General features: G+C 34.0%; 2 protein-coding genes across 2 annotated transcripts; both read right to left on the bottom strand.

Annotated features, from left to right (window-relative positions):
* Window positions 1–740: 740 nt before the first annotated feature.
* Window positions 741–14,710, bottom strand: LOC114163701. The gene is made up of 11 exons (XM_028047996.1): window positions 14,519–14,710; window positions 14,044–14,364; window positions 13,684–13,890; window positions 13,273–13,362; window positions 13,002–13,196; window positions 12,761–12,855; window positions 1,910–2,019; window positions 1,692–1,798; window positions 1,451–1,514; window positions 1,183–1,280; window positions 741–1,133 (listed from the first exon to the last, which is right to left on the bottom strand). The coding sequence occupies exons 1-11, from the start codon at window positions 14,708–14,710 to the stop codon at window positions 741–743; spliced, it is 1,872 nt and encodes a 623-aa protein (XP_027903797.1).
* Window positions 14,711–18,714: 4,004 nt separating this feature from the next.
* LOC114162714 (ergosterol biosynthetic protein 28) lies at window positions 18,715–21,870 on the bottom strand. The gene is made up of 3 exons (XM_028046674.1): window positions 21,636–21,870; window positions 19,478–19,684; window positions 18,715–19,081 (listed from the first exon to the last, which is right to left on the bottom strand). The coding sequence occupies exons 1-3, from the start codon at window positions 21,748–21,750 to the stop codon at window positions 19,014–19,016; spliced, it is 390 nt and encodes a 129-aa protein (XP_027902475.1). The 5' UTR covers window positions 21,751–21,870; the 3' UTR covers window positions 18,715–19,013.
* Between the last annotated feature and the right edge of the window lie 319 nt (window positions 21,871–22,189).

The following is a 22,189-nucleotide window of genomic DNA, read 5'->3' as shown; positions in this document are numbered from 1 at the left end:
GCTGAATCAACTGCTCCTCCAGAATGGCTGGTAATACCACTTAAGGGCGGATAGACCGTCCACCCAGTGCCGCTACCCACTTCTACTAAGGCTGAGCTTAATAGGAGCAAGAGACTTGGCGGCAACAACCAGAATGAAATATTATTTAATCGTGGAAATGCCATGTCAGGTGCACCTATCAGAATCGGAACAGACCAATTACCAGATCCACCTATCATCGCCGGCATAACCATAAAAAAGATCATTAAAAAAGCGTGAGCCGTTATTAAAACATTATAAAGTTGATGATTCCCACCAAGAATTTGATCGCCGGGTCGTGCTAATTCCATACGAATCAATACGGAGAAGCATGTGCCCATCACTCCAGCAATGGCACTGAAGATGAAATAGAGAGTCCCTATATCCTTGTGGTTAGTGGAGAACAGCCATCGGACCGGATTTGTCATAAAATGGAGATTCTTTCGTTTCCTTCCTTATCAGAGAGGGGCCCCTTCTTAGGGAGCGGGGCTTCTTTCTTGAAAAAGGGGGGGTGAGAGGGGAAGGAAGAATGGAAAGAGGGGTGGGGAAGGTCCGGAAAGCCCTCACTTTATTGATTGATGGGAAATTGGGATCCCCTTTTCTTTCCTCTCAACCCCTCCTCCCCGGTTCTGGTTCAGGAAAGGGTCAACGCAAGGATCTTACTTCGAAGCAATCTCTGGAGTTTTCCCTTATCCGAACGGGTCTTGCAAGAAAATAGGATTTCATATTGAGCTCCAAATATTCGCTATTGGGATAGGATGGTTCCTACTAGCTCTCCCCCCTAAGAACCGCACGTGCGGGTTCCCCCGCATACGGCTCAAGTGGCTAAGGTTTGAGCTCGACCCGCTAACGAGCCCCTGAGAAAGCCTTGGTAAAGTCAAGCGCGTTAGCTCTTTTAAGTGAAGGCGCGCATCCTCTTGCTGGGAGAGGAACGAATCCTTCGCGCTTGGTAAGCGCTTCGCTGTAGCCAAGCTTACTGCTAGCCTATCGCCTAGAGCCAAGCTTCGACCGCGACTGCTCGTCGCTTCTGGGCGCCTTATTCCGTCACCCGAGATCCAAGTCAGCACCGGCAAAGATCTCTTCCTCGCGGCCGGGCCGGCTTGGAAGCAAGCTACCTGTCGCCTATCTCACCCCCTTTCTTATTGCGAGACCTAGATCATTTACTGTCTGGCGATAAAGAGAGGCCACATTCTCGTCGGCGATACAAACATCGTCTCCAAGAATGGCATACCTAGTAAAGCGCTGTCCTGGGTACACCTTATCTGCACAATAAAACATCACTAAGTGATGTGTTAAAGTGAAGAGAGGCCAAGAAGACAGAAAGCCAAGAGGTTGTCCTACTCTAAAGAATACGACACCTCGAACTGAGCGAAGAAAGGGTACTTCATAGATCTGCTGAAGATTGCATCTAAACAATCTCCAAAAGACTTACCACCAAAGAAAGTTCTAATAAGGTGGTTAGTCTTCAGACTGAGGGGCCACCTATCGGTGGCAAACTTCAAGTCAAAAGAATAAACCTTACTGAAACCTTTTCATCTATCCAACGAACGGTCGGAGCTGATGAAAAGTTCCATCCATTGGGATAGACCGAAGCGTGTCCATGAGGAAATCATGAAGAGGCTTCAATACCCTTTTATTCACAAAGTGACCTATGGCGAATATCTGTCTCTTACCAGCGCCAGCCTCGGTAGATTGCGATAGTCTACCAGGGGAGCCTGAGTCAATAGACTCACCGAAGTGTCTAGACCCGAAAGAGAGTGGATGGTACTCTCAGCGGTCTCTGTAGACCATGGAGATATCTCTTAATTCTTTTGGTCATAAGGGTATCGGATAAAGGGGGACCATAGAGGAAACCCTGCATCATAGTCACAATGGCTATTGATGTACAAACCAAACGATTTCATGACGCAGATGGTAGGGTAGAATATTCCTCCACGCGTCTTTTCACCTTTACGGCCTCCACTAAGGTCTCGCTTTCCAAGTTGGCTCCCAACGTACCCCCTGACACAAGGGAGTTGAGAGAAAACTAGGACAGTACCTCAGGATCAGGTCTTTAGATAAAGCGACAATCTCATTTTTTAATTGAGACTGTCTTGGCAGACCGGTGGAAGGGGTGACTATCGATTTCAATATCGATCTGTCAATCCGTTTCGCCAGGCGAATAGCCCGACAAAGACTAAAGACAGATATATATGAACCCATAAGTCGGCCTTCTGATCCTTCTTCATAATCATTTTGCGATGGAAGGAAGGTATAATCTTAGGGTCGTCAGAGACACTGGCCACAGGTAATAAACTGTGCGACTGACTGACCCCTGCATACGCTTGCTTACAGCAAGTAGCTGCTTGTTTTAGATAGAAAGCAGTAAACAGAGGGCCAGATCGTCGGTTTAACTGAATTACCTGGCTACGAGGTATGCTCCTATACAGAGTTCCTTGGTCAGACCGTCGGTAGCTATTATTAGTATCTAGAATACTAATAAGATTTTCCAAAATATTGTGCCATTTGATGGTCTTAAGAGACAACAGTTTGTCAAACAAATATAAACTTTTCAATTATGGAGGTGTAATATAAGAATTGGGCTTTATAAGCCGCCTATTTCGCGCGTGAGAGCTTTCTATGCTTAGCGCTAGGAGTGGCTGGTGCACAAGTCAGAAATGGGAACAAACTGAGCGCTCCTCTCGGGTTCAACCTGTAGATGGTCCAAAGAAAAGTAGATCTGAGGCAATGGATCTGGATACTCCAAACACTACTGAAACGGCGGCGACTGGTTCCCAGTCCCGTCGAGCGCCATGAAAACATGAAGTTGAAACTGCCGGGGGCTTGGGAACCCTCGGACAGTTCAATCTCTCATCGATCTGGTGAGACTTGAAGATCCCGACGTTGTTTTCCTTATGGAGACTCGGATCCGGTCCCGAAAGGTAGATGACGTCAGAAGAATAACGAAGTTTAAGAATGGTTTATGTGTTGACCCTTGTGGCAAGAAGGGGGGTCTAGCATTGTTTTGGAAAGACGAGGTTGACTTACGCAGTTTTTAGTATTCCACTGGCTTTGTGGATGCTGTGATTGAGAGTCACGATCCGGCTAAGCGTTGGCCTTTAACTGGATTCTATGGACATCCCCATTTCGTGTACTGATTCTCTTCGAGATTGGGTTGGTGTTCAGTGTGGGCAGTCTCATTTGCTAATCTATATGTTTTCAGTTTCAAGAGGGAAGAAGCGGGGTAGAGTAATTGGTCAACTCATCAGGCTCATGACCTGAAGATTGCAGGTTCGAATCCTGTCCCCGCCTAATCATCTGAGGCCGTAGTCAGCCTCAATCTTTCTGATTCGTAAGTAACTCAGTGAGTGCTTTCCTTTTCCCATGTCTTTTTTGGTCAACAACCAACCACATCTCTATATAGTCAAAACACTAGTCCTACAGGCTTGACGGGGTTCAGTCTGTATGGAGGGAAGATTTTTTTGAATGTAAGTAAAATGGATAAAAAGATCGATTTTTTTTCTTTTTCGTTTCTTATCTATCCCATAGCTGTTGTTGTTCTCTATTCCCTTTTTAGAGGGGGGCGCCCACCCGCATTGAATCTCCCCGATCCGGGTCTCGATCTCACTTTTGCCTTTTATGCTTTGCATTCATAAATGAATATTCGACTTGAAACCCTGTTCAAGGAACGCTTTGGGGAGTATTACGTATTGCCAGACGGCTTCACTTTCTCAGCCGGGGCCGGTCGTGCCGACAGTAAGTACTCCACTACTCATTGGCGCCCTTTAGTTTAGATAGATAGGCCATAAGTCTGATGTCTAACGGTACATTGAGGTGTGTCATCCGGGGTAACCCCAGGAAAGACACCTAGTGAAAGTTATAAAGGTTGATTTTTGTAACTTATAATCAAATTTGTGATACACAAGAAGTGCATCCCTTTGGAAAATAATTAAGAAGTGATCACCATATTTTAATACTTTGTACAGAAACTAATACATAGCTCTCCACTTATTCCACCTAGTGAAAGTAATAAAGGTTGATTTTTCTAACGTATAATAAAACTTTTGATCCATAAGAAGTGCATCCCTTTGGATAATAAAAAAAATATTTTAGTAAAGTTTAAAACTTTGTACGAAAACTAATACGTAGCGCTCCACTTATTTTTTTATTAGGCCACACTTATTTGCCTATTTTTTTCTTCAAGGCAGCCACCTAGTGAAAGTTATAAAGGTTGATTTTTTGTAACTTATAAATAAATTTGTGGTACACAAGATGTGCATCCCTTTGGATAATAAATAAGTAGTGATCACCATATTTTAACACTTTGTACGGAAACTAAAACGTAGCTCTCCACTTATTTGCCTATTTTTTTGTTCAAGGCAGCCACCTTGTGAAAGTAATAAGGGTTGATTTTTGTAACTTATAACCAAACTTTTAATCCATAAGAAGTGCATCCCTTTGGATAAAAAAAATATTTTAATAAAGTTTAAAACTTTGTACAAAAACTAATAAGTCGCTCTCCACTTATATTTTATGATGCCCCACTCATTTACCCAGTTTTTTTCTTCAAGGCAGCCACCTAGAAAAAGTAATAAGGGATGATTTTTGCAACTTATAATCAAACTTGTGGTACATAAGAAGTGCATCACTTTGGATAATTAAAAAAATTGTTTAATAAAGTTTAAAACTTTGTACGAAAACTAATACGTAGCTCTCCACTTATTTTTTTATTATGCCCCACTTATTTGCCTATTTTTTTCTTCAAGGCAGTAGGGATGGCAACGGGGCGGAGCGGGTACGGGTATCATGATCCCATCCCCATCCCCATAATAAAAATTCATCCCCATCCCCATCCCCAAACCCAACGGGTATACAACTTTTGACCCATCCCCATCCACATCGGGTAACGGGTATTTTCTTATACCCATACCCATACCCATTTTTTTATTGTTCCATATATCAATTAAATATTGTTTATAAAAAAAATTTAAAAATCACACCAACGGAATCATGATACTATCAAAATATTCAATATTAAAATAACATATTCTTTTTGATTTTCATGATGTCAAATATTAAGAAAAATATTATAATAGTATAAATCTCAAATTAAAGTATCAAATAACAACTAAATAAAATTCAAATAATTATATAAAAGCTAAAAAATTACACATTACTAAAATTTTATAATAACCAAAATATTTATTAATTTTACAAATGATCAGTGGTTTCATTTGCATTCGATCCACCTACACATAGAAAAAAAAATGAAAAATTAGATATGATATAATAATTGAAATTGAAAATTTTAATTACTAGAATATAATGTACCTTCTTCATCAGATTCATTTTCACTCATGAGAACATCTTTTCCTTTTAATTTTTTAACACCTACAAACACCAAATGTAGAATATTATATGAGAATTCACAAAAAATACTAACAAAAAATATTAATAAATTTGAGTAGATGGATTCAATGGAGATTGACTGTCATTATTGGAACTTTGAAAGGGAGTTGGTTGTTGTGAACACTGTGGTGGACTTGGTACCTGCAAATCTTGATCTCCTGTGCTCATTTTCTCTAGAAACTAACATACGTAACAAAAAAAAATCAAACAAAGTAAAAAGGTTAATTTCTTTTTTAACAAAATATAAAAGGAAAACCAATAATCAAGTTTAAAAATATTTCAAATATTTTTATACTATTAAAAATTTATATTATACCACTTAAACGAAATAGCACAAATAACAAAATTAAATTAATAATAATTCAAATTTAAACATAGATTCTTCATCTTTTGATCTTGAATTAAATTAAGGATTTATGCAATTGAGCACTTAAAATTGAGAATTAAACATTATCATGAAACAAAAAATAAATAATAAATAAAATTATCATAAAGGAGTAAAGATAATTAAATGTGTGACCCAAATTTGAGAATATCCATTTGAACATAACATAACGGAAAAAAAAATGTATAATTAAGATTATGATAAAAGGAAAAGTACCTTGAAGATCTGCTTAAACCTTAAAGAACAAGCCAAACAATTAAAAGAGAGTAAAAAAGTGTATAACCAAAGTAACAAAAAGAAGAGCTACAAAATAAGAGTCAAACATTTTCATGAAAATAAATAAATAAATAAAGATAATCAAATGTGTAACCTAAAAATTATTTCATAAAATGAAATTGAGGAACACCTATTTGAACATAACCATGTACAGAGAGTAAAAATTATGTAATAAGAAGAAGAAAAATTACCTTCAAAATTAAATCTTGAAAAACAAACCAGACAATTGAGAGAGTAAACAAAGTGTATAACAAAAAACAAAGAGAATGAGAAATATGTTTTATATATATATATATATATATATATATATATATATATATATATATATATATATATATATATATATATATATATATATATATATATATATTATATTATATTATATTATATTATATATTATATTACTATGTATATATATATTATATGTGTGGATATCTTATGTTTATATATATATAATTATTTATATAATTATATTATATTATATATTATATTATTATTACTATGTATATATATTATATGTGTGGATATCTTATGTTTATATATATATATATATATATATATATATATATATATATATATATATATATATATATATTTATAGATATATATTTATTTTAAGTATATATTATATTATATTATATAATAATATAAATATAATAATATATATTATATTATTATGTATATATATTATATGTATATGCGTAGATATTTTATGCTTTTATTTATATATATATATATATATATATATATATATATATATATATATATATATATTTCTTTTAAATTTTTATAAATTTGTAATGTTATAAATTTGTTTATAAAAGATCTCACTAGTTAAATGATTAATTTATTTTATACGTATATATTATATATATTATATTATATTATTATGTATATATATTATATTATATTATATTATATTATATTATATTACATGTATATGTGTAAATATATATATATATATATATATATATATATATATAAAAGTATATTTTATTTATATGTATATATACTATATTATATTATATTATATTATATTATATTTTATGTGTAAATATATTATTTATTTATATATATTTTTTAGATTATTTAATAAATTATAAATAGTTTAGTAATTTAAGCGGGGACGGGTATTTGGGCGGGTATATATATATCCCCATCCCCATCCCCATCCCCAGTTGAAAATTTCGGGTATTACCCATACCCAAACCATACCCAGTCAAAGCGGGGATTCCCCGTCAAAACGGGGACGGGTTCGGGTGATACCCACGGACACGGGTTTATTTGCCATCTCTACAAGGCAGCCACCTAGTGAATGTTATAAAGGTTGATTTTTGTAACTTATAAATAAATTTGTGGTACACAAGAAGTGCATCCCTTTGGATAAGAAATAAGAACTGATCACTATATTTTAACAATTTGTACGGAAACTAATACGTAGCTCTTAACTTATTTGCCTATTTTTTTCTTCAAGGCCACCTAGTGAAAGTAATAAAGGTTGATTTTTGTAACTTATAATCAAACTTTTGATCCATCACTAGTGCATCCCTATGAATAGTAAAAAAAATATTTTACTAAAGCTTAAAAATTTGTCTGAATACTAATGCGTAGCTCTCCACTTATTTTTTTATTATGCCCCACTTGTTTGCCTATTTTTTCTTCAAGGCAGCCACCTAGTAAAAGTAAGAAGGGTTTATTTTTGTAACTTATAATCAAACTTGTGGTACATAAGAAGTGCATCACTTTGGATAATTAAAAAAAATTGTTTAATAAAGTTTAAAAGTTTGTACAAAAACTAATACGTAGCTCTCCACTTATTTTTTTTATTATGCCCCACTTATTTGCCCATTTTGTTATTCAAGGCAGCCACCTAGTGAAAGTTATAAAGGTTGATTTTTGTAACTTATAATCAAATTTTTGGTACACAAGAAGTGCATCCCTTTGGATAATAAATAATAAGTGATCACCATATTTTAACACTTTGTACAGAAACTCTAATACATAGCTCTCCACTTATTTGCCTATTTTATTTTTCAAGGCAGCCACCTAGTGAGAGTAATAAGGGTTGATTTTTCTAAAGTATAATCAAACTTTTGATCCATAAGAAGTGCATCCCTTTGGATAATAAAAAAAATATTTTAGTAAGGTTTAAAACTTTGAACGAAAACTAATAAGTCGCTCTCCACTTATTTTGTTATGATGCTCCACTTATTTACCCATTTTTTTCTTGAAGGCAGCCATCTAGAAAAAGTAATAAGGGATGATTTTTGTAACTTATAATCAAATTTGGGATACATAAGAAGTGAATCCCTTTAGATAATGAAAAAAAAATTGTTTAATAAAGTTTAAAACTTTGTACGAAAACTAATACGTAGCTCTCCACATATTTTTTTATTATGCCCCACTTATTTGCCCATTTTTTTCTTCAAGGCAGCCACCTAGTGAAAGTTATAAAGGTTGATTTTTGTAACTTATAATCAAATTTGTGATACACAAGAAGTGCATCCCTTTGGATAATAAATAAGAAATGATCACCATATTTTAACACTTTGTACAGAAACTAATACATAGCTCTCCACTTATTTGCCTATTTTTTTCTTCAAGGCAGCCACCTAGTAAAAGTAATAAGGCTTGATTTTTCTAAAGTATAATCAAACTTTTGATCCATAAGAAGTGCATCCCTTTGGATAATAAAAAAAATATTTTAATAAGGTTTAAAACTTTTTTTGAATACTAATGTGTAGCTCTCCACTTATTTTTTTATTATGCCCCACTTATTTACCCATTTCTTTCTTCAAGGCAGCCACCTAGAAAAAGTAATAAGGGATGATTTTTGTAGCTTATGATCAAACTTGTGATACATAAGAAGTGAATCCCTTTGGATAATTAAAAAAAAAATTTAATAAATTTTAAAACTTTGTACGAAAACTAATACGTAGCTCTCCACTTATTTGTTTATTATGCCCCACTTATTTGCCTATTTTTTTCTTCAAGGCAGCCACCTAATGAAAGTTATAAGAGTTGATTTTTATTACTTATAATCCAATTTGTGGTACATAAGAAGTGCATCCTTTGGATAATAAATAAGAAGTGATCACTATATTTTATTACTTTGTACGGAAACTAATACATAGCTCTCTACTTATTTGCCTATTTTTTTCTTCAAGGCAGTCACCTAGTGAAAATAATAAAGGTTGATTTTTGTAACTTATAATAAAACTTTTGATCCATAAGAAGTGCATCCATTTGGATAATAAAAAAAATATTTTAATAAAGTTTAAGACTTTGTACGAAAACTAATAAGTAGCTATCCGCTTATTTTTTTATTATGCCCAACTTATTTGTCCATTTTTTTCTTGAAGGCAGCCACCTAGTAAAAGTAGGAAGGGTTGATTTTTCTAACTTATAACCACACTTGTGGTACATAAGAAGTGCATCCCATTGGATAACAAAAAAATATTATTTAATAAATTTTAAAACTTTGTACCAAAACTAATACGTAACTCTCCACTTATTTGTTTATTATGCCGCACTTATTTGCCTATTTTTTTCTTCAAAGCAGCCACCTAGTGAAAGTTATAAGGGTTGATTTTTGTTACTTATAATTAAATTTGTGGTACATAAGAAGTGCATCCCTTTGGATAATCAATAAGAAGTGATCACTATATTTTAACACTTCATAGGCAAACTAATACGTAGCTCTCAACTTATTTGCCTATTTTTTTCCTCAAGGCAGCCACCTAGTGGCAGTAATAAAGGTTGATTTTTGTAATTTATAATCAAACTTTTGATCCATAAGAACTGCATCCCTTTGGATAATAAAAAATAATATTTTACTAAAGCTTAAAACTTTGTCCGAATACTAATGCGTAGCTCTCCACTTATTTTTTTATTATGCCCCACTTATATGCATATTTTTCTCTTCAAGGCAGCCACCTAGAAAAAGTAATAAGGGGTGATTTTTGTAACTTATGATGATACATAAGAAGTGAATCCCTTTGGATAATTAAAAAGAATTGTTTAATAAAGTTTAAAACTTTGTACAAAAACTAATACGTAGCTCTCCACTTATTTTTTTATTATGCCCCACTTATTTGCCTATCTTTTTCTTCAAGTCAGCCACCTAGTGAAAGTTATAAGGGTTGATTTTTGTAACATATAAACAAATTTGTGATTCACACGAAGTGCATCCCTTTGGATAATAAATAAGAAGTGATCACCATATTTTAACACTTTGTACGAAAACTAAAACGTAGCTCTCCACTTATTTGCCTATTTTTTTGTTCAAGGCAGTCAGTCACCTTGTGAAAGTAATAAGGGTTGATTTTTGTAACTTATAACCAAACTTTTGATCCATAAGAAGTGCATCTCTTTGGATTACAAAAAAAATATTTTAGGTTTAAAACTTTGTACGAAAACTAATAAGTCGCTCTTCACTTATTTTTTTATTATGCCCCACTTTTTTTCCCATTTTTTTCTTCAAGGCAGCCACCTAGTAAAAGTAATAAGGGTTGATTTTTGTAACTTATAACCAAACTTGTGGTACATAAGAAGTGCATGCCTTTGGATAACAAAACAAATTGTTTAATAAATTTTAAAACTTTGTACGAAAACTAATACCTAGCTCTCCACTTATTATGTCCCACTTATTTGCCTATTTTTTTCTTCAAGGCAGCCACCTAATGAAAGTTATAAGGGTTGATTTTTATTACTTATAATCCAAGTTGTGGTATATAAGAAGTGCATCCCTTTGGATAATAAATAAGAAGTGATCACTATATTTTAACACTTTGTAGGGAAACTAATACATAGCTCTCCACTTATTTGTTTATTATGCCGCACTTATTTGTCTATTTTTTTCTTCAAAGCAGCCACCTTGTGAAAGTAATAAGGGTTGATTTTTGTAACTTATAACCACACTTGTGGTACATAAGAAGTGCATTCTATTGGATAAGAAAAAAAAATTGTTTAATAAATTTTAAAACTTTGTACGAAAACTAATACGTAACTCTCCACTTATTTGTTTATTATGCCGCACTTATTTGTCTATTTTTTTCTTCAAAGCAGCCACCTAGTGAAAGTAATAAAGGTTGATTTTTGTAACTTATAATCAAACTTTTGATCCATAAGAAGTGCATCCTTTGGATAATAAATAAGAAGTGATCACTATATTTTAACACTTTGTAGGGAAACTAATACATAGCTCTCCACTTATTTGCCTATGTTTTTCCTCAAGGCAGCCACCTAGTGAAAGTAATAAAGATTAATTTTTGTAACTTATAATCAAAATTTTGATCCATAAGAACTGCATCCCTTTGGATAATAAAAAAAATATTTTAATAAAGTTTAAAACTTTGTACGAAAACTAATACATAGCTCTCCACTTATTTTTTTATTATGTCCCACTTATTTGCCTTATTTTTTCTTCAAGGCAGCCACCTAGTAAAAGTAATAAGGATTGATTTTTGTAACTTATAATCAAACTTGTGGTACATAAGAAGTGCATCCCTTTGGATAATAAAAAAATTGTTTAATAAAGTTTAAAACTTTGTACGAAAACTAATACGTAGCTCTCCACATATTTGTTTATTAAGTCCCTACTTATTTGGCTATTTTATTCTTCATGGCAGCGACCTAGTGAAAGTTATAAGGGTTGATTTTTGTTAGTTATAATCCAATTTGTGGTACATAAGAAGTGCATCCCTTTGGATAATAAATAAGAAATGATAACTATATTTTAACATATGAAAACTAATACGTAGCTCTCCACTTATTTGTTTATTATGTCCCACTTATTTGCCTTTTTTTTTTTCAAGGCAACCACCTAGTGAAAGTTCTAAGGGTTGATTTTTTTAACTTATAATCAAATTTATGGTACATACACTACAAAAAAATCATTATTTAGTGGAGGTTTTTTTTTTCGATCTATGGAGGTTTTCACCCTCTGCAAATTAATTTGCGGGGGTTTTTTAAACCTCCATAGTTAAAGTTGTCACAAGCTATTTGTGGATGTTTTGAGTGACCCCTGGTATCCAAGTTATATTGCAGAGGTTATGTTGTGGAGGGTTTTAACTAGGGATGTCAACGGGGCGGGTAGGGTACGGATACTATGATACCCGTACCCACCCCGTTAACATGCGAGTATCAAAAATACACATACCCGCGGATAGCGGGTATCCATTTTTAATATCCATTTCCTACTCGTTGCGGGTTTTATCCGCGAATATCCGCGTATACGGATTTTTTTGACATCCCTAATTTTAACCTCTTCTATTGGTGTCTATTATTTTGTGGAGGTTTAAAGCCTCCTTTATTTGTAATTACCCACCTGCAATTATAATTTATCAATTAATGAAATTATCTTTATAATAATAAATAAATAAAATTTGTAAATTTGTAAAGTACACAAAAATTAACCAAAATTAATTTTATTGATGATTTGATAAAGTATTAACAATTACAATGTAAATATATAAAAAGTACATAATTTTGAAAAAAGAAAATACATAATGTTATAAATATAAAAACTTTGGGTTTAGAGTTTAAAGTTATTCAAACAAAGATTAATCTATTGATCCCTTCATTGTTCCTCTTCCTAATCGTATGTCGATTCTTTCTAAAAAGAGAAAGATAACTCTTTCAATCCAACTACACCTATTTAGCCACCATCCAACAATCTTTCCTCTAACATACCTCATTTTCCGGCTCAGATTCACATTTTTTGTCATTTCCCAAAATAGGGTGTCCAGATTCTCACAAGCATTTACACTGTCCCTTCTCCACCAGCCCTTTCATTACTACAGTTGATATATCCCAAAGTCAAAATACATTCACTACCTCTTGGATAGCACTTGCATTAATATTTGAAAATTTAGATTAATTTTTCCAACAATTTCAACCATGTCAATTACCAAGAGTGACATATCCCTCATACAGCAATAAAGGATGAGGTATCCCAAGAGTGTAAGGACTCAATAGCATTAGGAAGGCCATACAAAAAAGAAACTTGGAAGAGACAAGTGATTGAGTAATATACCTTTCTATCTGAAATTGAATTCCTAGAAGCAGCCTTGCTCATGATGTTTTTGTAGTATTGTGTAAATGGAGTGTTACCATTTCGTTTTTCAACCTGCCAAATCAGATGTTTGATTAGTTTAGTCACACAAATATGACTGACTCAAAGATGAATTTAAGGGACAGATAACCTGAAGAAATGATTCAACGGACTGATGATCCTTTGGTGAAAAAGGCACCTCTTCTCTTTTCTTCTGCACAAAGTCAATATTTATCTCCACCTGAATTTACCCAACACAAACAGAAAACGCAAAAAGAGATGGATGAGACGGCTATATTTAAATTTTGTTTTTTTTAAAAAGGACAAAGGGAAGGGCAAAAATGCTTAAACATCAAGCAAGGGAAGGCTGCCAAGAAATGACATACAACACAAGTTTATCTACACTCTTAACAGAACTTACAGCTATGATAGCCAGTTTGCTATGTGATAGTGATTTAAAGATTCAACTAGCCTTACATACATTCAATTAAATCTCAAAGTTCAAGATGGCATGTAATATACTCTAAATAGACAGACAGGAAAACATTATTGTTTTTCTCACCTGGTCAATGAAATGCTTGATAACACGTCTGAAACTCTCAGTAGAAATTTTCTCAAAGACCTTCTTTAGGTGTATAAGTGGAGCTGTCGCTAGCTCAGGAAAAGATATATGATAACTCCATTGAGCAAAGTGCTCTGAAAGGAGTTCAATCGCCGATAATACACACTCTTCTTGAAAGCCACGTGATTTTAACCAATGCTTTGGAAGCTGCATTAAATTTAAACTGTAAACTACAATGAAGTAGATGGTCCAAATATGTGCTAAGAATTCAGAGGCCGTGTGATATTGGATAAGTATAATTTTTTAAACTAGAAAAATTATTAAGTTGGGGGCGAGGAGGCTATTAAATTCATCTCTGACCTTTACAGTAGACATAGGTTGCAATACTTTGCCGGGTTTCCAACTATCCTTGGCAATTTTGTATTCTAAAATATCCAGCACCAATGATGTAATAGGGATGAAAACCCCACTAGAACCAGAAAGATTATTAAGCCATTGGATACATCTGAGTCTCAGTGGTAAATATCTAGGCCCGGGAAACAGGAGGGCAACTCCATTTATAATCTGTACAATCATATAAAGCAATGGCTGAAGATCATAGTCATGTATGCTAGCTGATATTAATGTAACCCACATATCAATGCAATTGATGTACTGCCAACTGCAAATTGTTTTAACCACCTCCGTATACAAAATATAAGGCAAAATATCAGAAAATTTACCTCACCATGGTAATATAATACTTGCGTGGAAAGTTAATTCGTCAATTGAATGTTTCATTAAACATAACATTAATAAAAGGAGGCCATCAATATTAAAATTGTTTGAAGCTTACTTTCTTCTTGGTTTGCCACCCTTTCTGCAATATCTTACCCAGATGCAATATACATGTCATTGCTTTGTTTGATGACTTTTGCATATCTAAACAACACAGCTCCACAAAGGAATTCCTTAGAAAACGAATATGTTCAAACTTTCGCTCAACAGATTGAGAGTTACTAATAAAGGCTTTGTATGTTTTGTCCATTTTTTTCATTAAGACAGCTACTTAGTGAAAGTTATAAGGGTTGATTTTTGTAACTTATAATCAAATTTGTGGTACATAAGAAGTGCATCGCTTTAGATAATAAATAAGAAGTGATCACTATATTTTAACACTTTGTACGGAAACTAATACGTAGTTCTCCACTTATTTGTCTATTTTTTCTTCAAAGCAGCCACCTAGTGAAAGTAATAAGGGTTAATTTTTGTAACTTATAATCAAACTTTTATCCATAAGAAGTGCATCCTGTTGGATAAAAAAAAATATTTTAATAAAGTTTAAAATTTTGTACGAAAACTAATTGGTAGTTCTTCACTTATTTTTTTTATTATTCCCACTTACTTGTCCATTTTTTTCCATTTTTTTCTTCAAGGCAGTCACTTAGTAAAAGTAATAAGGGTTGATTTTTGTAACTTATAATCAAACTTGTGATATATAAAAAGTGTGTCTCTTTGGATAATTAAAAAGAACTAATATATAGCTCATCACTCATTTATCTATTGCCAACAATTTTTGTAAGTCAGACTGGACTCAATGTTTCTATCTGTAGTATCAGATGGTTTATTTCCTTCAAGATTGAATGTCCTCGTGATACATAAGAATAAAAATGGCTAAGGGTACAAAAGCGTGGGCTCACACTCCCTTCCCCTTGGTATTGGATTTATATATGGATATGGCAGAGCTTGTTACTTTTGTCCCCTAGATAAATTCAGAAATAATGAGTAAAATTTCCTTTTCAAAAGTAAGAGTGTAACGTAGGTGTGACATTACTTCGTCCCGAAGATGAAATGAACGAATACATGCTGATATTACAGATTTATGGATACTTGTTGTGGATGAAATATTTAATATATAAAGTAATAATACTTTATTATGATAATATGTATAACTTTTTATTTTAATAATGTTTAATATAATTTAAATTTAAATTTACATGATAATAATTTTATATTTATAATATTTAAAAAATTATATTTTTCAATATATATATATATATAATACGTATTATGTTCATTATTTTTAAAATAACTGTTAATATATCATATAGATATTATATCTGAACAGCATAGTTCATAATTAATGGAATTGGGATTATTGAAGTGTATTAAAGCAACAAATTTCAAAACAATAGATTGTTAGTATTTCTCTTACAATTATTGAAGAGACATGTGATTAATCAATCTACTAACTATAATTTTTATTTCTTGTCAATAATAATAAGAGACTGAGATCAGGTAACTGACATATTGCAGTAGGACATCTTTTATATTATCAGCTAGTTATTATACATAACAAAATAGAAATGATATTTTGATAAAAAAAAATTGACAAACTTTGATAAACAATTATTTTTCGTGAAATAGACTCTAAAATTTGTTAATTTATTTTTTTAACTTCTATAAAAATATAAAAAATTATTCTATTTACTAACTTTGTCAATTTTATCAACAAAATTTTTGTATAGCAAAATTATCCATAGTGTAAAACATTATAATTATAATGAAATAAATATATTCTAATAATTAAAAATACTGAAAAATATTTTTAATTTTGCATCTTTCATCCTTTTCCTTCTTTGAATCATGTCTATTTGTAGCATCATGTGACATTCATTGCTTTAAAGAATTAGACACAAGTTGATTGTGTGGGCTGTGGATGAAACGTGAGTTTGTTTCGCCCAATAATTCTGACACTAACTTACTACTTACGGTAACTCCTAAAGACAATTAACCCAACTTTATTTCATGTGATATGCTCGTTGTAGGGCTTAAAGACAGACTAGACAGAATGAAATAAATCTATGCAATTTGGCAAAATCATCCCATCTCATAGACAATTGAGAATTATTCTTTTTAATATATATATATATATATATATATATATATATATATATATATATATATATATATATATATATATATAATTGTCTCAGATCCTTTGCGTATGAGCTTTGAACCATGAGTCAAGGTAAATTACTTTGTACTTCCTTGTATCTAAATATGAAGTCTCTAAGTTATTGTTCCTGCAGAAGAACAAACAAGAAGTCAGGCACAAGAGTCATCTTACCATGTAGTCCGCTATCTCCTCAGTTGGCCTCTTCCCATTCGATAGATGTCGGCTTGAACCCAAGAGGGGTTAACTGCAGAAGAATCTCCGAAGCTCAAGTAAGTCAAAGCTCTCAGGGAGTCAAATCAGTAATTAATGAATGCGTACCTTTAAATGATGGGGTCCACGTGTATTTATAGAACATTAATGACGTTTGACTATCGTATGGGCTGGGTTTTGTCTTGGGCTCCAGCTTGGGCTCCAGCTTGGGCCATGAGTAGGCCTGGTCCTAAAACAGGTCTTAGAGGTCTATTGAAGATAGGGTATTGATGTTGGTTAACTTTCTAGGCAGGTAGTCGGTTTCGACCGGCTACCTGCCTAGATGGCTTGTGCTGGTGGTGTCCGGGTACTAGATGATAGGTGGTTTTGACGTGTATACTGTTTACTTGGTTGAGTTTAGCTAGGTACGGTACACCAGTCCCCCAGCCTTGTCCGATATGGGTTGTCGGTCAAGGATGATATGTGTTGGTGAACTAGCAAAACCGGCTAGGTGTGATACACCAGTCCCCCAGCCTTTAAGTGTGGTGAACAGTGTTAAGGCTTGGAAGTGTCAGAAGGTAGGTGAAAAGGCGTCAGGTGGTCACATCGTTAAAATTTTGGCGGGAAGAGTTTTAGTCGTTTGGGATCGTGGACTATAAATATGGGTTTGAAAGCAGCTGAGGGTTCACTTGGTTCATTTGCGAGTTTCGAAATCAGAGATCCTGTGCGCATCATATTGTCCGACTAGTTCCCAAATTCCGCCGACATCTTTCCGTAAAAACGAAAACAGGTATGTCTAGTAGCGATAGCTCATCGTTATCTGCGTCTAGTAGTAGTCAGAGTACTGAGTCGGATAGGAGTAGAGATGACCAGCTTCGTGGAGAGGGTATGAGTGCTGGAGTTGGCACAAGCGAGATGCCAATGGAGGTGGTGAGGGAGGTCCGAGAAGATCCTCCTGAAGAGCTGGAGGAAAGTAACTGGCCGGCTAAGGGCAGTTATGCGTGGGTTGCATCCGATGTTCGTGACCAGTCATCATTGTTTAGGTGGTCTCGTCTGCTGAATTCTTGGCTAAACTGTACACCCGTCATATCTAGAGGGGTCAGTGGAGATATTGTTTCATTGGAAAGAGTGAGTGCCATCGACCGGGTATGCCACGGGCAAGAGGTGGCTACCGAGAAGTTCTTTTATATGTACATGTGCCATTTTTCTCAGCTTCATATACGACTACCTTTCGACGACTTTACTATGGGCGTGCTGCGGGCTTTGAATGTGGCGCCTACTCAACTACACCCTAATAGTTGGGCTTACTTACAGGCCTTCCGCATTCTGTACGAGTCGTTGTACTTGGAGCCTTCACCTTATGCGTTCTTGTATTTCTATGATAAGATTATCATAATGCAAAATGTACCGTACCTAGCTAAACTCAACCAAGTAAACAGTATACACGTCAAAACCACCTACCATCTAGTACCCGGACACCACCAGCACAAGCCATCTAGGCAGGTAGCCGGTCGAAACCGACTACCTGCCTAGAAAGTTAACCAACATCAATACCCTATCTTCAATAGACCTCTAAGACCTGTTTTAGGACCAGGCCTACTCATGGCCCAAGCTGGAGCCCAAGCTGGAGCCCAAGACAAAACCCAGCCCATACGATAGTCAAACATCATTAATGTTCTATAAATACACGTGGACCCCATCATTTAAAGGTAACCCCTCTTGGGTTCAAGCCGACATCTATCGAATGGGAAGAGGCCAACTGAGGAGATAGCGGACTACATGATAAGGTGACTCTTGTGCCTGACTTCTTGTTTGTTCTTCTGCAGGAACAGTTATGTTTGCAAATTTGTCATGCTTCTAATTACAGAGGCAATCCCTTCAGCAATATAAGGTCATTAAACAGATTACATAGAAAAGTATAATTCATCTTCAAAATTCTAAACACCGGGGTTCGCATCTCTTAAAATCAACTAGTGCAAAAACAATAATGATTTGCATTTTAAGAATAGGTTAATACAGTAAGCGCAGCATCCATGACATTGTAAACCGCAATAGGTGCCCTAACTTGTTTGTATCAACACGAAATGTCGATAAATAAATTCTAAAAAAAGAGATATCTAAAGCTGTGTCTCTTCTTCTATTTTAAACCGTCCAACACCACCAATTGTAATATTACACTTTTGTCCCCATCTCTTTTTGCTTGTTAAGAGTGTTTCAAGTGGACTTTCGAGTGAGAATTCCACTGCAATAGCATCCATATTATCGATGTTCCTGTTAATAAACTAAGATGTTATAATGTATTTCATCACTAAAGTAAATAATGCCAACACAGGAGGAATAATAAGTCAAGCCAAGGTCGTTTCAGAATAATAATGGACCGAAAGGCTAGAGGACATATAATGGCGTACAAGATTCTTTTCCTTACTTTAAGTATTTTGACTTAGGGGAGAGCAGAAAGAGAGTAGCAAATAATGTTCACAACGAAAAGACAACTGAAATAGTCAAGCATATTAAATATAAAGATGTAAAAAGAAAGCCTGAAAATCGACACCTATAATTAAACACGGGAAGCGTGATTGTAGAAATATAATTGACAGATAAAACACAATAAAGACAAATAATTTAACCCGTCTCAATTTGATAGGGCACGAGAAAAAAGTATCATACCTGCAAATATGCCAACAGTAGTTAGATTCTTAATCTCCATTGTGTGATAAATTAGGTATTCTGTCAAGAAATGTCCCAATGCATAGATGAATGACAAGAAAGTAGCCAGGTAGAGAGGCTTATTTTCAAGGTTGAATGCGCAAATATAGCAAAGGGTGCAGGTCAACAATGTCCAAGTTCCAAATGTGCGCCCATGAATTTCAGTCACTACAATAACGAATAAATTGGTCAATTCTGATAATTTTGAAATTCACATGATTATGTTTAAAATTATAATATATATATATATATATATATATATAAAAAGCTGTAATGAATGTTGTCAGAAGTTGTAAAATCTATTCTCATATCAGATGTGTAACAAAACTTTATCGTATAATTTCAAAAAGGTGAAAACAAAGTCTATTCATACAGTCGAGGACATTACTTACGGTAAGAACTCAACTAAACTTAAAAATGCAGGCTTAGTTATTTTTACTAATTGGGTGATCATGTCATAAACATGTTCCATGGGAGAGGGTTAATGTAGATAAAAGGACTCAGCATTTTTTATCAGCTTTTTTTTGTGCTGGGTATGTATCCAACTTGAAGCAATATATACTTAGTGGATGTTTGGTTTAATGTGGGATCAAGTCCAATTTGATCTATAAGCAAATGCTACTTTGAGTAGTTTACATTTTTTACATTTATAATGTGAATTTAAGATTCCAAACGCGATACCAAACACACTCTACATCACGAGTATCCTAAATGTGGTAAGAGAACGTGGATCCTAAATGGCCATCCAAACACACTCTTTAAATTCGAAAGATTCATATGCTATAATTGAGACAACTTTTTTATTCAGGAAAGGATATGTGTAGCCTTGGGAAGATCATGTGAACGAATTTCAAAACCACGTTGCCAAGGTTCAAAAGCTGACTCTGGCCGGTTAAAACCAGGGCTCAAAAAGGTTGTGCAAGAAAATGAGATGCAGTGGACAAGATGATAATGGCATTTCATGGGTCAATTGCTTCCTTCATCCACTCCAAAATTCTAAAACCATGCTTTACGATGATGGATAAGGGCCAATTTATTTTCCCCTTATATTTTTTGTGCAATCAGAGTCTACTAATTTAAATTATTCATATTTACTTCTCATAGTCTTACAATTATTCAAACTAAGTCTATCGTCCCAAAATTTTACAATTAATCAAACTAAGGATGTAACATATTTTATATATTAGTAAGACAACAGTGCACATACAATATCTAAACCAATAAAAAGTAGACAGAGTAATATAAGCCATTTTTAATGATATATCATACCTTTGGTACAAGCCAGTTAATTATTAGATGAAAATATAGTCACAAAATTGTAAGAACTAAATGTGACCAGCTAAAACTAAATATCAAAATTATAATTCAGAACAGAGTGTTTCATCTTCCTCTCTTCTCATTAAGAACCTCTCCCTCAATTTAAACTCTTTTGTGTACCTTGCACAGCCCCCAACTAGTTGTCAGCTACCTTCTTGGAAAACTAAACAAATTTTTTGAGAGTAGAAATCAAATACATAATGCACAGCAGTTAACCCAGGCAATTACTTCAAGTAAACTAGTAATATAAAAATCAATAACGCCTCCTGCATTGCCAAAAAGGAGTTCATATTTTTCAAAAAAGAAAAAACTGAAGAGGTTGCGTGATGCATACACATAGTTAGCATGGAAAAAAGGAATTCCAGAAATGAAGATGCAACCAATGTAGAGCCTATTCTAGAAACATGATGACAGCTTGTGAAACGCAAAAGGGCGAACAACGACATTTCCTTGTGAAAGCCAAAAAAGATGAATAACAATATCCGGAGCATTGGGATCTAGAAGATCTCATTGCCATACATCGGATCTAACGCTTCGATTATCTTGTCTACCTCAGAAAACTCATTAAATCTAATGACACAAGCACCGTTGCAGACGCTGAAACAGCGAGAGTACGCAAATGAAGTAGCAGAACTCACTACACACTCAACCGACAGTATCTACCATTGAAACGAGTGAATATCTACTTACAACTACAACTGATTGATGTGAGTGAATGAATCAATGGCCTAAATCTGTGTAACGAAATGCGAAAGCAACTTTGTGTGTTGGAGTAAGATGAGGAAAGAGAAGAGTTAGTTACTTGTGGTTTTGGAGAAGACGGCGAGTCGAAGAGCCCAAATGTCGAAGAAACCGAACCACACCGAAGCCAATCGAAGCGTGCCCACCGCTATCAGCCACCATCCCAACGCCTTCATCCTCTTCACTGAACTCTCACTGCGCCTCTACAGTCTCCTCTGTCACTTCAACTTCACTTCCCTAAAACGATGCCGTCTCAAACAACCCCAAACCCGAAAACTTGCAACCTAAACGTGGTTGTGAATACGCAAACAACAGTTTTAATTACTGTTCAGTCCTTAGGAAAATTAAAATTTGAAATTTTCATAGAAAAAATAAAGGAAAAATATGTTTTTTTTTAAGTTTAACTTACAATTGAAAAATAGTTATTTGTCCAAACTTATATTTCGTTTGTTCTTGTATTTTAAAAAATTTATTTTAGTCCCTATATATTTTTAACTGCATGAAAAAAATTTCAAGACAAATGGTAGTACATGTTATTTAATTTTGATCTGTTCCACGTTTTACACGAATAATTTAAAAGAAAAAGTTGAACATATGAAACGGAAACAGTAAACA

The sequence above is a fragment of the Vigna unguiculata genome, chromosome 9, assembly GCF_004118075.2.
Source record: "Vigna unguiculata cultivar IT97K-499-35 chromosome 9, ASM411807v1, whole genome shotgun sequence".
In the NCBI taxonomy this organism is placed as follows: Eukaryota; Viridiplantae; Streptophyta; class Magnoliopsida; order Fabales; family Fabaceae; genus Vigna; species Vigna unguiculata.
Note: the sequence above shows the minus strand (reverse complement) of the source record. Positions and strands in the feature narration are given on the sequence as shown.

Bases quoted from the DNA above. Each gene is read 5' to 3' on its own strand.
- LOC114163701 (XM_028047996.1), bottom strand. From the start codon at position 14,710: ATGGACAAAACATACAAAGCCTTTATTAGTAACTCTCAATCTGTTGAG. The intron at 13,197-13,272 runs GTTATCTGTCCC...CTGATTTGGCAG, and splicing joins CCGTTGAATCATTTCTTCAG to GTTGAAAAACGAAATGGTAA. The intron at 1,515-1,691 runs GTAAGAGACAGA...TTTGACTTGAAG, and splicing joins ATCTACCGAGGCTGGCGCTG to TTTGCCACCGATAGGTGGCC.
- LOC114162714 (XM_028046674.1), bottom strand. From the start codon at position 21,750: ATGAAGGCGTTGGGATGGTGGCTGATAGCGGTGGGCACGCTTCGATTG. The intron at 19,685-21,635 runs GTAACTAACTCT...TCGTTATTGTAG, and splicing joins CGTCTTCTCCAAAACCACAA to TGACTGAAATTCATGGGCGC. The intron at 19,082-19,477 runs GTATGATACTTT...GTTTATTAACAG, and splicing joins TACTGTTGGCATATTTGCAG to GAACATCGATAATATGGATG.